The 15,818-nt window shown below is 50.4% G+C and overlaps 1 protein-coding gene across 1 annotated transcript in view; it reads left to right on the forward strand.

Moving 5' to 3' along the window:
* Positions 1-15,818, forward strand: part of DAPK1 (death associated protein kinase 1) — a 177,656-nt gene that overhangs the window by 142,283 nt on the left and 19,555 nt on the right. Inside the window, exons 18-20 of the mRNA XM_035024483.1 lie at positions 1,164-1,262; positions 7,732-7,809; positions 9,437-9,626. Of these exons, the coding sequence (XP_034880374.1) occupies positions 1,164-1,262; positions 7,732-7,809; positions 9,437-9,626 (367 nt within the window). The remainder of the gene's footprint in view (positions 1-1,163; positions 1,263-7,731; positions 7,810-9,436; positions 9,627-15,818) is intronic.

Below are 15,818 nucleotides of genomic sequence, written 5' to 3' on the forward strand. Positions count from 1 at the left end.
AACTTGGGGGAGGGGACAGAAGGAAAGGAGCACTTCTGTTTTCCACCCCATCTCGCCCTGTCCTTTGCATATTCTAAATCAGCATGTGTTAACTTCAGAACAAAAGCTTACAATTGCAAATAAACAGCCTAAGACTGGTACCTGAACTTCCTCAGCCTCTCTTGTCCTAGGGTCTCAGAACTTTCTTTGTGGTTCCCCCAGGGCAAAAGAAATACCTAACCTCTCTGTTTATTAAGTGGTTTGGGCCAAATGACCTAGTAAGAATTTATGTCCTAATGACTCAGTACCTGTGGGAAAAAATGATCCACACAAATGGAAAGAAAGTGAATATTTTTATTTCCGTCTTCCATAACCGCAATGGCGTGCCGATGGGGTGTGTGTGCTTTTTGGGCACCTCACAGCCCCTGAGACCTTGAACCCAGGTTGGACACTGCCACCCTTACTTCCCTTCCCGTTCTACCCTGATGTCCTCAAGATACTGGTCTCTTGTCACAGGAACCTCCAAACACCCTTTGTGCTGACGTCAAAGGGAAGGCAGTGCAATCTCATGCTGAGAGCCTGAACTGCCTGGAGCTAGTAGTTCACTTAGTGTCTGAACTTGCTGGTTCCATCAAAAATGTAAAATATTCCTCAGTAGCCCATGAATTCACTGCAATGCCCTGAGGTGCCTGGGCACACAGTTTGGGAACCGCAGACATAAACAACAGGGAGCCTGGTGGGCATGGCCTTGCAGTGTCACCTCCTTAGAGTGACTTCAGTAGCTGTCGTTCCATCCCTTTGTCCCTTGCAGTGTCTGTATTTGAACTGTGATGCAGATCTTTCTGGAACTTTGGGACCCTTTATAAGAGCCCTGACTCATGCCTCCTTTTTGCCCGCACAGCGGGAGACTTGATTTAGTTATGATAAGCCTCCTACTCTTAAATCCCTTAGAGTTTTATTTCCAAGTTACTCTCTTCACTGGAAAATGCTTGCACCCGTTCTGCCGGGCCTGCGTCCCTCAGGAGCGGGCGAGTTTCTGGAGAAGGGAGCCCACACTTCCTGCGCCTTCAGGGGGATCCCAGATCCCTCAGACAGCGCTGGCGCATGAGGTAGACTCTCAATCAGGGCCGGCCTCAGCGTCGATTGTGAGAAGGACTCTCTTTGGGCTTTTTTGTGTCTTCCAGTACGGCCGAACTCCTCTGCACCTTGCGGCCAACAACGGGATTCTGGACGTGGTCCGCTACCTCTGTCTGGCGGGCGCCAACGTGGAGGCCCTGACCTCGGTGAGTTACCTTCCGGCAGGAGAAAGCCAGAGAAAGCGAGAGAAAATGTCTCAGGCCTTGAGGGCATGAGGGGAAAGGTATCCTCTGTGAAGCTTTGCTCCTGCACTGCACTTAGGGGGAACAGTTGCCCACGCAGAGCCAGGGCGAGGGCTCGCTCTGCCGCCTCCCCTGTGCATTTCGTGGCCCGCGCTGCCACGAAGGCCTGCCGTGGCCCACGTTCCACAACAGCGCCTTGGGTGTGTGGTTAGACATGAGTGTTTTCCTTTCCTCAATGCCCCCCCTCTCCTACAGGGCTCTGGAGGTTCCTGGGGTGAGGGTGGGGTGGGGAACCGCTTAGGAGAGCTGTTGTCTCCTGTTTAAGAAGTCTGGCTTGGCTCTTAGGCCCGCATAATGATTTTACAGGAGATGCTTCAGTTCCCCTGGCCCCCCCACTCCCCATTCCACACCAGGTACCGCCCTGCTCCATTTACATCTCGGGAAATACCAAAGAGGACAAATCCGGGGGCTAATGAGATAAGGTTGTAATTTTACTGCTTACAGGGAAATACTATCATTTGACTTGCTTCTGGCCTAATGGTGGGTTGAGTCTCCCACTCTGTTATATGGGAGACTCCTGAAACTCACTAGTGCTTTGCCGACATGAAGTGTTTGTCTAAGGAGAGCCATTGGAGTTTTGAAATATGGCAAAAATTTAAAATATTTTGGGAAAATCAGGGCCCTGAGGCTGGAAGGGAGGCCTCATTTCCTGGAGAGGCATGCAGGGGTTGGCAAACTAGGGGCCCCAGGCCAAATCCAGCCCGCTGCCTGTTTCTGTAAACAACGTTTTATTGAGACCCCGCCATGCTCATTATTTACGTATTTATGGCCACTGGCATGCTGTAAGGTGGAGCTGAGCAGTTGCAACAGAGATCCTACGGCCTACAGAGCCCAGAGTATCTACTCTCTGGCCCTTTACAGGAAATGTTTGGTGACCCCTGGTGGAGGACATTGCCTCCCTGAATGCACTGATGTTCCTTTGATGCCTTCTGTCCCCACAAGTACTGGGCCCATTCTCTGTAGTGTTGAGCCCTGAGCTGGGCTTTTCTGCAAGCCCAGGGAATGCCAGTGCTGTAGATGGGATTGTCCCTTCCTTAGGGCACCTCCCCACCCCTCACAGAACCCCACATGGCCATGCATGGGCTTCTAGGCCTGATGTGCCATTATCAAACCCTGCCCAGCCATGTCTTGGCATTCAATTCAGTTACTCCACAGTGCAGGATTTATATGCATTTTTGTGAGGAAAAGTATATATATATATATATTTTTTTTTTTTTTCCCATCACAAATGTTGCCTCATAAAAAGTAAATTGTCAAGGATGGCTCTGAGGATACCAGATGGTGATTCTGCCAAACCCCACAGTCAGGTTGGGGACAGTAAAATGTGTGGCCCTTGGCCTCTGCTGGGTGGTTGGTGCTACCCCACGACCTCTGTTGAGCCCTGGGTCCTCTCGCTTTGCCCTTGCCCACAGCAGCTGTTTCCTTACTTCCCACCAGGGGCCTCCCCCTCCAGCCCGCCCTCAGGTGTATCTCCTCGTTCATCCTCTGCTTACGACTGTGCCTCCCTGGCACCCCTCGTTTCTTCAGTCCCCAAATACTGGGCACATACTGTGCACCAGGCTCGGCTAAGACCCAGGAACACAGAGGGGCCTGGGCAGATGAGCCCCCCTCCCTCAGGAAACTTCCAGTCTAACGGGGCTCTTATGACCCGACTGGCCCAGCCTCCAGGGCAGGTGCGGTGGAGACAGAGGTCTCGCTCTTAGATAGAGCAAGGGGCAGCCTCCCAGGTGTCCAGCAGGGGGCGGTATGATCACCAGACCCGGTGTCGCGAGCTGACCTCTCCAACAGAGCCATCACACGTGCAGCAGGTGCCATTCTAAATGTTCTAGAAGCCACATCCAAAAAAGAAAAGAAATGAAGAAGTTAATTTCAGGAATATATTTTGTTTAGCACAAAACATGCAAAATGTTATTTCGACCTGCAATCAGTATTTTGAAACTATTGAGATATTTCCCATTCTTCGGTTTGTACTGTCTTGGAAATGCGGTGTGTGTTTTACACCCACAGGCATCTTAACCTGGGCCACCTTTCAAGCACCGCGTAGCCACGGGTGGGGAGGGGCCGCCTCCTTACTGGCAGAAACAGTGCCCGCCCCTTTCCTGTGCTGTTCTCCCTGCCGCTGAGAGGACCAGGTCCCGCGTCCTTAACCCCAGCTCGCGACCCTGCGGCGCCCCCTAGCGGTCGCTTGCCGTCCCATTCTGGTCTCAGCCCCAATTACTTGGAAAAGCCTCTGAAAGTCCTGCTCTCTTTTTCCTGAACTGCCGCCCCCTCTCCCTCCGCACAGTCCCTTCTGGACGCTGTGCTCTCTGCCAAGTCTCCAGTCACCTCTTGGTAGCTCTTGCCTTCAAAACTTTTTTATAATAAGATAAAACACAGATTTTTTTTTTTTTACAAAGTACATGAACAAAAGTAAAGCTCACTGAATTATTATAAGATCGGCACCTTTATAACCCACTCAAAGGTCAAGAAATAGAATTTTCAAGGTCACCCCAAAAGCCCCCAGAGCCTGACTCAGTTGCTGCGTCTCCTTCCGCACAGTGTAACCCCACTCTTGACTTTTGGGGTAACCATGCCCCAGCCTGTCTTCATTGTCCCCCGCACCTAAGAGGCAGCAGCTTTTCTGAATCCTGGTGCATTAGCTGTCTCTCCAGGACTTGCACTTCCTGCCCCTCCCTCCCGCCTTGGGTAAGAAAACCCCACTTGGTCCTGCCTCTCCTCCTGCCTCTGCTCACCTCCTCCAGCCCCATGTCCATCCCAGTGTCCTCCCATCCTCCGCCCCTGCCCTCTGACCACCGTGGCCTGCGGCTGCCCCTGGCCTCAGGCCCACGTCCTCGGCTCCAGCCCCACTTGCCCCGGAGCGCCCCCTCGCATGCCCTCTGGTGGGCACCAGCTTCGGAGGGCCAGACCTCCACGTTTATCCTCACCCTCCTCCCCAACCTTGTCTGTCAGTGTCGGACCTCTGCAGAGTCGCCGGGTCCAGGGACGGAGAAGCTCTGCTTGCCTCTCCCCTGCATCCTCCTGGGGGGCCTTGTCCCAGATTCTTGGTCTCATAGCACTCTGGCCTCTGGCCTCTGGTTAAGGACCTCAGTGTGTGTTTCTCCCAGGACCAGCTCAGCCTCGGATCTGGTCCCTTGATTGTAGCCGTGGCCCTCCTGACCGTTCATTCCATCACCACATCTGTGGTTCTGGAAAAGCCGATGAACTCCAACCTCCGCTGCCGGGCACCCTCTGTGCCCAGCCTCACCCTTCACCCGGTCCCCCTCAGCTATACCTGGCAGAAGAGAGCTCTTTGAAGGTCCTGGGAAGCCCTTCGCTTGCTCCCAGCTCACCGAATTGGCATATGCTCTTCTTTCCGTCTGGAATCTCCTCTGTTTCTACTCCCTCCCTCCCCTGCACACACACACCCCTGCCATAAGACGTGATGTGCCCCTTCCTTCCATGTGAGAGACTTTTAATGCCTAATAGCAGACACCCAGGCACATAGTCACAGATGACATTAGTGGCAGGAAGATTCTGGAACACTAGCTCCTTCTCATCTTTCAATATTCGGCTGGAGCCCCAGACAGCCTCGTCTTTCTCAGCCCCCAGTAGCAGTTAAGATTTGCTCCCCTTTCTTGCTCTGTTGGAATTGACTGCTGATCCCCCATGAGGCTATGAGCCCTTGGCCATGATCATGTGCAATTTGTAACTGGTTTCCTGGCTTCTAACCTCACCTGCCCAGTCTGTTCCTCAGGCAGCAGCTTGTGTGACTCCATTGAAATATAAGTCAGATCATGTCCCTCCTCCACTCAGACCCTCCATCAAGTTAGAAGTCTTTAGGAGGGGGGCTCCCTTAAAGATTGGCCCCTCACATTGCCTCCCTGACCCCCATCTCTTACTCCATCTCCTCCCTTTGACCCCCCCCCCCACACCACATGAGCTATATGAGCTTCTTTGAAATTGTTCAAACATGACAGGCATCCTGCTGCCTCAGGGCCTTTGCACTTGCCTTTCTTCACAGGCATCCAAATGGCTTGCTTTCTCTTCTCCTTCAGGTTTTGACTCATACATCACCTTCTCAATGAGGCCCTCCCAGACTACTCTTTGTAACCAGGAGGACACTGCGTGTTAGAATTGCTTGTGGGAATTAGCACCTGGCTCAGGGGCACAGGATAGGGCAAGGCCAGAATGCAAAACATCTAGCTCCCACCCTGTTCCCTCCTAGAAACACAGGGAGTTTGGGGAAATTCTTAGCTCTTTTATTAGTAATTAATGCTGCTTCCTTTTTCCATGACCAGTACACTGTTGGTTCTTTTCATTTGGTTTTCCCTAATCTGCTTCAAGTCCCTGTGTGGTGAGGGTCCCGGTTTCCACCTTACAGATGAAGCCCAGGTTCCAGGAGGCCCAGTGACTGACCACTCAGCTCGTGAGGGGCAGATTCAGGACGTAAACCTCGTCCTCTTATTCCAAAGGTCAAACTTTCCATGACACTGACAGGCCTTTCTTTTGGGAGCCTGAACAGTGTCTCTTAGGGCCAAGTGTTTTGCAAACTGTAAAGCGCTGCATAACTGTAGGGCATTTGGTTGATGGTGGTTTTCCTGTCATTTGAAAGGCTCTATGATGGACAGTAACCTTTGTCACTGAGGGTCCTCTGTGTAACGTGCCAATCCTGGGTCTCTGAGAGAAATGCTGTGGCCAGAAGACCCCAAAAGACAGACACTTTAGTCAAGGCTCAGATTTCTTCCAACCAGGACAGTGGTCCCCAAACTTGGCTGCACACCGGAATCACCAGGAGCGCTTACAACCGCAGTGTCCGGGCCGCGCCCAGAGTCAGAGAAGCAGAGCGTCCGGAAGGGAGTGGGCGCGTGCAGCCCGCGGGAGATCTTAGAGACCCCGGGGTTCCAGTGTGCAGGGAGGTTTGGGAACTGCTAACCTGAGGCCTTTCTTACCATGTCAGTAAGGATCCAGGCAGTTTGGCACGAATCCCTGGTTGGGGTGTGGTGTCTGACAAGATCCCTGATTCTCCCCAGAGCAAACTAGAAGCCCTCCCCTGCCCCGTGGAGACATCTGGGGACCCCAAGGGAGAGCGAGATGGGCAGCGTGACTGTGAAACCTCCTCCTTGGAGCACTCATGTGAGCTTTCAGCTTCAGCCTAAGGCAGCGGTTCTCCACTGGGGTGATTTCGCGCCACCCAGGGAACACTTGGCCATGTCTGAAGACCCTGAGTTTTCACGAGTTGGGGAAGGCGATCCTTGCAGAGACCAGAGAGAGATGCGCTCATCACCCTGCAGTGCACGGGACAGCCCCGCACAGTAGGGAATTATCTGGTCCAAAATGTCAGCAGTGCCGATGTTGAGAAACACTGGTCTCAGGAAACCCCACGCATGGCTCGGATGATGACTTGGGTGGAGAGGTTGGAAGCTGTGCTGTTAATCAGACTCGGGCATCTCTGAGCTTCCACGGGAATGGAGCTTTAACTGGTACTGATAAACCCTGAGTGAGCGATGGATCCAAAATGCTTCTAATCTTGTTGAAAAGAGATTGCTTTTATTTGCACGGAAATTGCTTCTTGCCTTTTCTACTTCGAATTTGTAATGACTTTAAAACTGTAGCAGAACAGTCCCTTAGCCTCTCTTTCCTCCTCGGTGGCACATGAACAGCCATAGTCCCCACCTCCCCCGAGGGACTCCGAGGGCTCATGTGCACAAAGCACGGACAACTGGACCAGGCGCATGAGATTAGGAGGCGCTCAATACGTGTTAGCCAGGGTCCTGCTTATTGCTGGCACAGAAATGGAAATGAATTTGCTCGCTGTGAAACTGCAGCCTTATGAAAATTCTCCAGTTAAAAGGTGCTGTGTACTCTGATTTCCTCCTCTTATGTTCACTGAAAATCTTCAGATCAAAATTGTCAGTAAGACTAAGGCTTTTCTTTGAAATGCACAGTAATTACCAGTAACTAGCATCCCATATGAGTGCTCAGGTTTGTCCATGGAAGGATTTGAAGACATTAGCTAGCACTAACTAGAATTTGGCATCTATGGAAGTCTTCATTGTCTGCTTTATTGGAGAGAGGTTCAGCATTTGGGGTAATCCACCCACCAACGAGGTGCCAGGTGTGATGAAAGTCTGTGGGTCTGAGACGTCTCACCGATGGAGTTCAACACACCAGTGCACAATTGTTTTCTAATTCTCACCTTCCTTCCCTGGACAACCAATAAGGAAATGAAATAAGGACTGTGCAGAAAGAGAAAGAATCCAGGACCCTCTGTTTGTCCACCTTTTTTGTTTCTAAGGCCTGTTAACTCTTGTCTCTGCCTCCGACAGCAGAACCCGTGCATGGAACAAACAGCTCTCCTGTGAAGGAAAGACACTAATCATTGTTCTCCCAACAGGATGGGAAGACAGCAGAAGAGCTTGCTAAATCAGAACAGCACGAACATGTAGCAGGTCTGCTTGCAAGACTCCGAAAGGTGAGAAATTCCTTTTATCAGTCTGAAATTCTGTTTTCTATGAAAACGTCTGTCTTTTTCCTGGTAAACAATGAGATGAACAAAATGAGGCTTTGGACACACGGGCTGTAGGAAGGGCATCTCTCCCTGCCCTCCAGTTTGCATACAGTTAGCGTAAATGCATCAGTTACCTATCAGTTTCTTCTTCTGTGTTTGGACTTGGAAATCATTTGGCCTCCTTACAGTTTCTGTGCCTAGTTTCCCTCCTCCCACCCCTTCTGTAATAACTGTTCCCATAAAGTAGACAGGAAATGAGAAAGCTGACTGCTTCTTTCTTTCTTAATGTTTTGAGCTCCAAGACATCACATGATATGCTCTGGTCTAGGAAACACTGTTGCTCTAAGGTTTAAGGAAACAGGATAAATATAAGTTAATGCAGGAGTGTCTTTCCAGCCCACATCATAGGAAAGTGTATCAAGAGTCTTCAAAACAGTCACACCCTTTAAGGTAGGAACTCCATGTCTAGGACTCTATCCTAAAGAAATGACAGAAATGCAGGAAATAGTGTCTTATGCACACAGATGTTCATTGCAGTGTTATTTATAATACAGTAATAAAAATCAGAAACATCAGATCACCAGCAATAATGTCTAGCAAATTGCTGTACATCTATAGGATAGAACTGTTTTTGACCACTAAAATATTTTTGAAAAGGTTTCAGCAAGAAGAGTTTAATGCTTAGGATACTCTAGGGCTTCAAAGCAGAAGATAAATTATATATATGTACATTATAATCCCGCCTGTGTTTTTAAAAAGTGCATAAAAAGAAAATATTAACAGTGGTGTTTTGGGATTTTGCTAGTGTAATTTCCTGCATTAAACATAACTGCAAAAAAAAAAAAAAAAGAAACATGACTGCATTTTTTCCAAGTTCTGTATAATGCACATGAGCCTCCTACAACAGAGGTTAGAACTCTGCGCGTCTGCCTCTATGCAAATATTTTTCAGTAAAGGACAGTACAGTGCTGTAAATCTATTGTCTCTTCCTTCTGATTTTCTTACTAATGTTTCCTTTTCTCTAACTTGGCTGATTGTAAACATACAGTCTATAGTCCATATCAACATACAAAATACGTGTTAATTGCCTGTTTATGTTATCGGGAAGGCTTCTTCTGGTCAACAGTAGATTGTTAGTAGTCAGGTTTTGGGGGAGTCAGAGATACATCTGGATTTTCAACTGCGTAGGGGTTCAACACTCATAATGCCTGCGTTGTTCAAGAACCATAATCATGTAATAATTTCTCAAAAACAAACTTTCGAGAAATAAAAATACAATCCAGTCGATTACAGTGCTTAGTGGAAAGGCACTGTCCAAAATCAGCTCGACGAGTATCCCACAGAGGTCCCACCATATAAACTGGAAAGTGTCCTGGGAGGGATGATCACCTCTTAACCTCCCCAGCTACAGAGTCTGAATTTTCCTAGTGGCCCCAGGATCTGGCTGTGGTGGGGGAGGGGACGTGGGTGGGAGTAAGTGCTTTCCCAGTACCTGGAGTTGAGCTGGGAGATAATGCATCTTCACACCTTTGTGATTCGGAGTCTACGTACTGGCCACAAAGGCAGGGATTCAATGTGCCCTTCCTTCCAGAAATTCCAGGAAGAGAACAGTCTGGGGAAAATGTCCCTCGCCTTACACGTTCTTGCAGGGAATGTGTGCATTCGCTGTGGACTTGGTGTTCTCCCACTCTTCACCGCCGCGCACTGTCTCACTGTGGAGGAGAATTTGGACAAGAAAAACAAGGGGGAAGTGTTTTTGTTTACAAGCAAAATGAGAGGGGGTGGAGCCTGAGAGTCACTGTCCCCAAGTCAACAAGGAACTTTCACATAAAGTCTCCTGATCTTTAAATTCTCTTATCTTGAAGCAGTGCATCTGCCGGCACATGGAAGAATGGAGCAGTGTGCAACCCTGCAACGGGCCACATTGGCTCAGGTGTTTGCAACTTTTGACTTTGGGTGGATTTTATAGCAAGGTGCCCTGCATTTGAGGGCAGAGCCTTATGTTTATTTTATTTTATTTAGTTTATTTATTTATTTGTTTGTTTAAGAGAGAATGCTCATGTGAGCAGAGGGAAGGGCAGAGGGAGGAGAGAAGCAGACTCGCTACTGAGTGTGGAGTCTGATGGGGGGGAGGGGGCTCTATCTCAAGACCCTGGGATCATGACCTGAGCCAAAGTCAAGAGTCGGACATTTAACCGACTGAGCCACCCAGGTGCCCCCATAGAGCCTTATGTTTATAGGCTACATGTCACATATATAAGGGCAGTTTTAAGTCAATTACTCGTGATAGTGTCCATCTACAGTGAAAAGAACCTGACATCAAATCTGGCCTTCCCGATGGCTCGATAAGGATGCAGTTTTCCTGACATCAAATCTGGCCTTCCCGATGGCTCGATAAGGATGCAGTTTTCCTGTTATTAGTCCACTGGGGCGGGGAGGAGCGATTTCATTAGGCTGAACACCTTACGAGTGGACACACATGCTGGGTCAGGGATAATCGGGTTTCTCACATTCCACAGAGGACGATTGTGACCCACGTCCCACTCAGGGTGCCACCACCCGAATCTGGGCCCCAGGGTCGCCCCTGCTGTGTGTGTGGCCTCCAGCAGTCCCAACCAGCGCGCTTCTCAGAACGAAACATCTGGCAGATCTTTCTTGGCTTGGAGTGCTGCTCACCATCTCAGAGACTTCTCACAGAGCCCTGACCCTGGGAACGTGCAGCCACTCATTTTTAAGCAGAAATCAATGGCAGACCGTGGGCCCCACTCGTCTGATGGGTCACCGGGGAAACATCATCCTTGGGCAGAGTGACGCAGCTTTTCCTTAGGCTGTGCTGTGTTTATCTGCCCGTCTCCCCCTCAGGAAAGGTCCATTCTTTTTTTTTTTTTTTTTTTCAAATTTTATTTTTTTTTTTGTAAGAGAGTGACTCTACGAGAGTGGGAGTATGAGTGGGGGGGGGGGGGGCCGGGGGGGGGGGGGGACACAAGGGGGGGGGGGGAGGGCAGGGGGGAGAGGGAGAAGCAGGTTTCCCCCAGAGGAGGGAGCCCGATGCGGGGCTCGATCCCAGGACCCCGGGATCATGACCTGAGCCAAAGGCAGACGCTTAACGACTGGGCCACCCAGGCGCCCAACAGGAACAACAATTTAAAAAGCATAGCCTACTTAGTGATGAAGTGGGAAGCAGCTTTCAGAGGACAGTATATTGTAATTGTCAATTCACCTGGTTAAGACTGATGCAATCCTCTGCTTATCCTGGACCGGAGCAATAGGAACTATATATTGTTACTGCTGTACCTTTTTTTTTTTTTAAGATTTTATTTATTTATTTGTCAGAGAGAGAGAGAGGGAGAGAGTGCATGCACGCAGGCAAGGAGAGCGGCAGGCAGAGAGAGAGGCAGGGTATCTCAATGCAGGGCTCGATCCCAGAACCCTGGGATCATGACCTGAGCTGAAGGCAGACGCTTAACGACTGAGCCACCCAGGCGCCCCGGTCCATTCTTTTTTTTTTTTTTTTTTTTTTAAAGATTTTATTTATTTATTTGAGAGAGAGAATGAGAGACAGAGAGCACAAGAGGGAAGAGGGTCAGAGGGAGAAGCAGACTCCCCGCTGAGCAGGGAGCCCGATGTGGGACTCGATCCCGGGACTCCAGGATCATGACCTGAGCCGAAGGCAGTCGCCCAACCAGCTGAGCCACCCAGGCTGCCCTCCATTCTTTTATTTAAAAGTTAATGGCCAGGCTGGGTGCAAAGCCAGTGTCAGGCATGACGCGCAGGGGGTCAGACCAGCACCACACAAGCTGCTCTGTGTTTGTATTTCCAATTACAAAAGCAACACAGGCACAGGGCAGGGAATCTGGGATCAGATGAAGGGAGAAAGCACGCTCAGGGCGTCCGTGCTGATTCCTCCCCAGCCGTGGGCAGGGGGGTCCTTCCCCGGAGCTGGGCTCACTGGCTGTGTGCTGAGCCCCGATCTCCTTCCTGGGCTCACCAGGGCCTGCTCCGTTCAGGAGAAGCTCCTGAGACACCACCCCCTGCCCAAGCAGCTGAGACCCGCGAGTTTGTTTGCCTCCGTCGTTCCCTCAGAGGGCTGTTGCAGTTCACATCATGCGGTGGAGAGTGATCACAACCAGTGAGGACGGAGAAGGGAAAGGAAGAGGGCAGTTTCTACTTAGGAGCATCTGGTCCCCCTGTTTCTCTCGAGGATGGGGCCGGCATTCTGGGGTGGGTGGGACTTCCTGTCCTTGCAGGCCTTGCGGACCGCCCCAAGCAGCTTATGTCATAGCACCCCCTCCCCCACTCATTGTGAAATCAAAAACTGTTCTTACATACTTCCTGACACTCCTGGGGGAGTCACCCTCTGTTAGACCCCTTTATGTGGCTCCTGAACACATTCCCGGGGAGAAGTCTGTGTCTGCAGACCAAGGGGGGGGCCTTAAATTGCTTTGTCATTCCATAGGTTTGCAAGTGGGCTAGATTAGCAACAGAAACGCCCCCTTGTTTTCACCTCTATTCATTTGAGGAGCCTGGGAACATATTTTTAAAGAAGGTGCTCTAGAGAAGCCATGGGACTTGCTGTTGTAGAAGTACAACCACAGTCATCTCGTTGACCGGCAGGGGGCAGCAGAGCACTGGTCAGAGCAGAGGGAGAGGCTCCTTGGGTCCTTAGCACTGGGGGCTGACCTTGGGGAGAGGAGACCTTGTAGCCAGGGCCTCTGGGCAGGGTGGGGGTGAGGGTGGCCGAGGCTAGAACTTGTGGGGGCAGGAAGAAAACGGGGCAGGCCTGAGCTGGGCAAGGTCTGCTCTGACCCAGTTCCCCACAAAATGACTGCGGGCGGTGGTGTGCGGGAGCCCCTGGTCCTGTCCTACAGAGCCCACTACAGGGGTCTTTTCCCAACTGCTGCGTGCTCCGTGCCCTCACACTGGAGGCTTGATTTTCCTTCCAATTAGATTTCCATAAGCTGATATTAAAATAATTGCTTTTCTTACGCCTAAGATGAGACAGAGAAGAAAGGTGCCTGAGAATACTTTGGAAAATAGGAGGAAGTGTAGAGTTTGCCCAGAATTTCAAATTCAGCACAAGTAAGCTACATTTGCATAATTAAGAGTTGCTGCCCCTCCCCTGCTGGTTCTGACTGCAACCTGCCACGGGGAAAAGCCATGTCACCTCCCCATGCTCTTACCTGGCTTTGCCAGATTGCTGATGGTCTTCGTGTCAATCTGTTGATGGTTAGTCATCTTTGCTGATGGGAAAGTGAAGCTAAAGGCTAAAGGTGCAGGAAGAAAGTTAACTAGAAGCCAGGATTCACCAGGGCGTTAAAGAGCAAAGCTGTTACCAAATAATGTTCATTTAAAAGAGATTCACATGGCTAAAATTAACAAGTCAGGAAACGACAGATGTTGGCGGGGATGCGGAGGAAGGGGAACCCTCATACACTGTTGGTGGGAATGCAAGCTGGTGCAGCCACTCTGGAAAACTGTATGGAGGTTCCTCAAAAAGTTGAAAATAGAGCTACCCTATGATCCAGCAATTGCACTACTGGGTATTTACCCCAAAGATACAAAAGTAGGGATCCAAAAGGGTATGTGCACCCCGATGTTTATAGCAGCAATGTCCACAATAGCCAAACTGTGGAAAGAGCCAAGATGTCCATCGACAGATAATGGATAAAGAAGAGGTGGTATATATATACAATGGAATATTATGCAGCCATCAAAAGGAATGAGATCTTGCCATTTGCAATGACGTGGATGGAACTGGAGAGTATTATGTTGAGTGAAATAAGTCAAACAGAGAAAGACATGTATCATATGATCTCACTGATATGAGGAATTCTTAATCGCAGGAAACAAACTGAGGGTTGCTGGAGTGGGGGGTGGGGTGGGAGGGATGGGGTGACTGGGTGATAGACACTGGGGAGGGTATGTGCTCTGGTAAGTGCTGTGAATTGTGCAAGACTGTTGAATCTCAGATCTGTACCTCTGAAACAAATAATGCAATATATGTTAAGAAAAAAAAAAGAAGAAGAAGAAGGTAGCAGGAGGGGAAGAATGAAGCGGGGGAAATCGGAGGGGTAGATGAACCATGAGAGACGATGGACTGAAAAACAAACTGAGGGTTCTAGAGGGGAGGGGGGTGGGAGGATGGGTTAGCCTGGTGATGGGTATTGAGGAGGGCACATTCTGCATGGAGCACTGGGTGTTATGCACAAACAATGAATCATGGAACACTTCATCTAAAACTAATGATGTAATTATGGGGATTAACATAAGAATAAAAAAAATAGAAAAATAAATAAATAAAAGAGATTCACAGTGTCTAGATATGCTAAGAACTGTTCTAGGCATGGGAGAGACCACAGTGAGCAAGAGGCAAGACTCAGGCTATAAACAAATAAGAAAAATGCCAGATGGGGTAAGTTCAGGGGTTGGCAGACAATGGCCTGGGAGCCGTAGTCGGCCCACCACCTGTTTTTGTAAATAAAACTTTATTGGAACACAGCCATACCCCTGATTTCCTACTGTCTATCGCTGGTTTCTGGATACGTGGCAGTCACAGGAGAGACCACCTGGCTCTTCATAGAGGATTGCGGCCCCTGCTGGATGTGCAGGGATCCAAACAGGGTGAAATAAGAGAAGGGAGGTGGGTTTTTTTTTCCATCCACTGCTCAGGGGACACCTCTCTGCTGGTGACATTTAAACCAACAAGAAAATATTGGAGAGGTGAGGCAGCCAGAGGAGAGGCTGGGGATAGCAGACGGAATAGTGAGTGCAAAGGGCCTGGGGCAATAGAGAGCTGGGTGTGTCCCAGGAGCCCCACCAAAAGGAAGGGGGAGGGGTCTGCACTGGGGCTTGAGCAAGGTGGTCTGGGAGAGAACCATGCCTGATCAGAGAGGGAGGCGGCTTTACAAATCTAGGTCAGGAGACTGGGTTTGGTCCAGCTGTGTTCAGCAGGCGGGAGCAAGATCCGACTCAGTTTGGGGACTTCCCCCCCGACTGCCCAGAGACATCAGGTAGAAGGTGATCGTGGTGGCCAGGCGAGATCTGAGGGCCCTTGCATGGGTGTCCAGGCTCAGTTATTTCATGAGCCATGGGCAGGAATGCAAACAGAGGCCCCCATTTCTGGGTAAATATTTAAAGTATAAGATTAAAGGGAATAAGCAGGGAAATAGTACATATCCTGCCTCCCACTTACACAAATACACTTTCTGACCCCCTGGAGGGCGGCACTGGGTTAGAATTCTGATTCCTCAGGTTCCCTGCTGCTTTCCCTTCCTCTTCCCAAGCCTGGCAGCCCGGCCTGCGAGAGGCCCACAGCCAGGGCCGCCCCAGGCCTCACCCCTGCGGCCAGCCACACCTGCCTGCCTGGGGAGCCGGGGACACACAGGAGACTGTTTCAGTGCAGGAGCCGGAATTTAGGAAACACCACGGTCCCAGCTCCTCACTACCCGGGTGTCACTGCTGGGAGGGCCGGAGCAGGTGGGGCCTTGTGGCCCGCAGGGGCACAGGTGGTCTGGGAGCTCCTGGTAGAGAGAGACCCCGGATGGACTTGTGTGCTCCCTCCAAAGAAATCAGTATTCTGCCGCCCTCAGAGCTAGCCCGGAGCCACTCACCGTCTTTCTGAACCTTCTGTGCATCGAAGGCCCAGTCAGCCTTGGAGAGCCACACACACAGGGTCAGGTTGATGCGGCCGCCTTCCCCAGGCACTGGTCTGGGCCCCCTCTGGTTCCTGTGCCGCCACCTAGTGGTGACGAGAGAAAATGTGTCACCCACCTGCAGTGGGGGAGAGAGTTCAGGAGCTTCTTTCGTACTTCTAAATCAAAATCGATTGTGCTCAGATTCTCCAAGGCTCTCGGTGAGCAGGAGGAGGGATCTTCCTGCAGGACCAGGTTAGGTCTCCTTAGAAAGGAGAAGACTCCTGTTTTCTTTCTTGCCTTATGGCAGATCTGTCCAGTTTGATGGAGAGAACCATTTCC

This window comes from Mirounga leonina, unplaced genomic scaffold (assembly GCF_011800145.1).
Source record: "Mirounga leonina isolate KUSES-001 unplaced genomic scaffold, KU_Mleo_1.0 Mir_179, whole genome shotgun sequence".
In the NCBI taxonomy this organism is placed as follows: Eukaryota; Metazoa; Chordata; class Mammalia; order Carnivora; family Phocidae; genus Mirounga; species Mirounga leonina.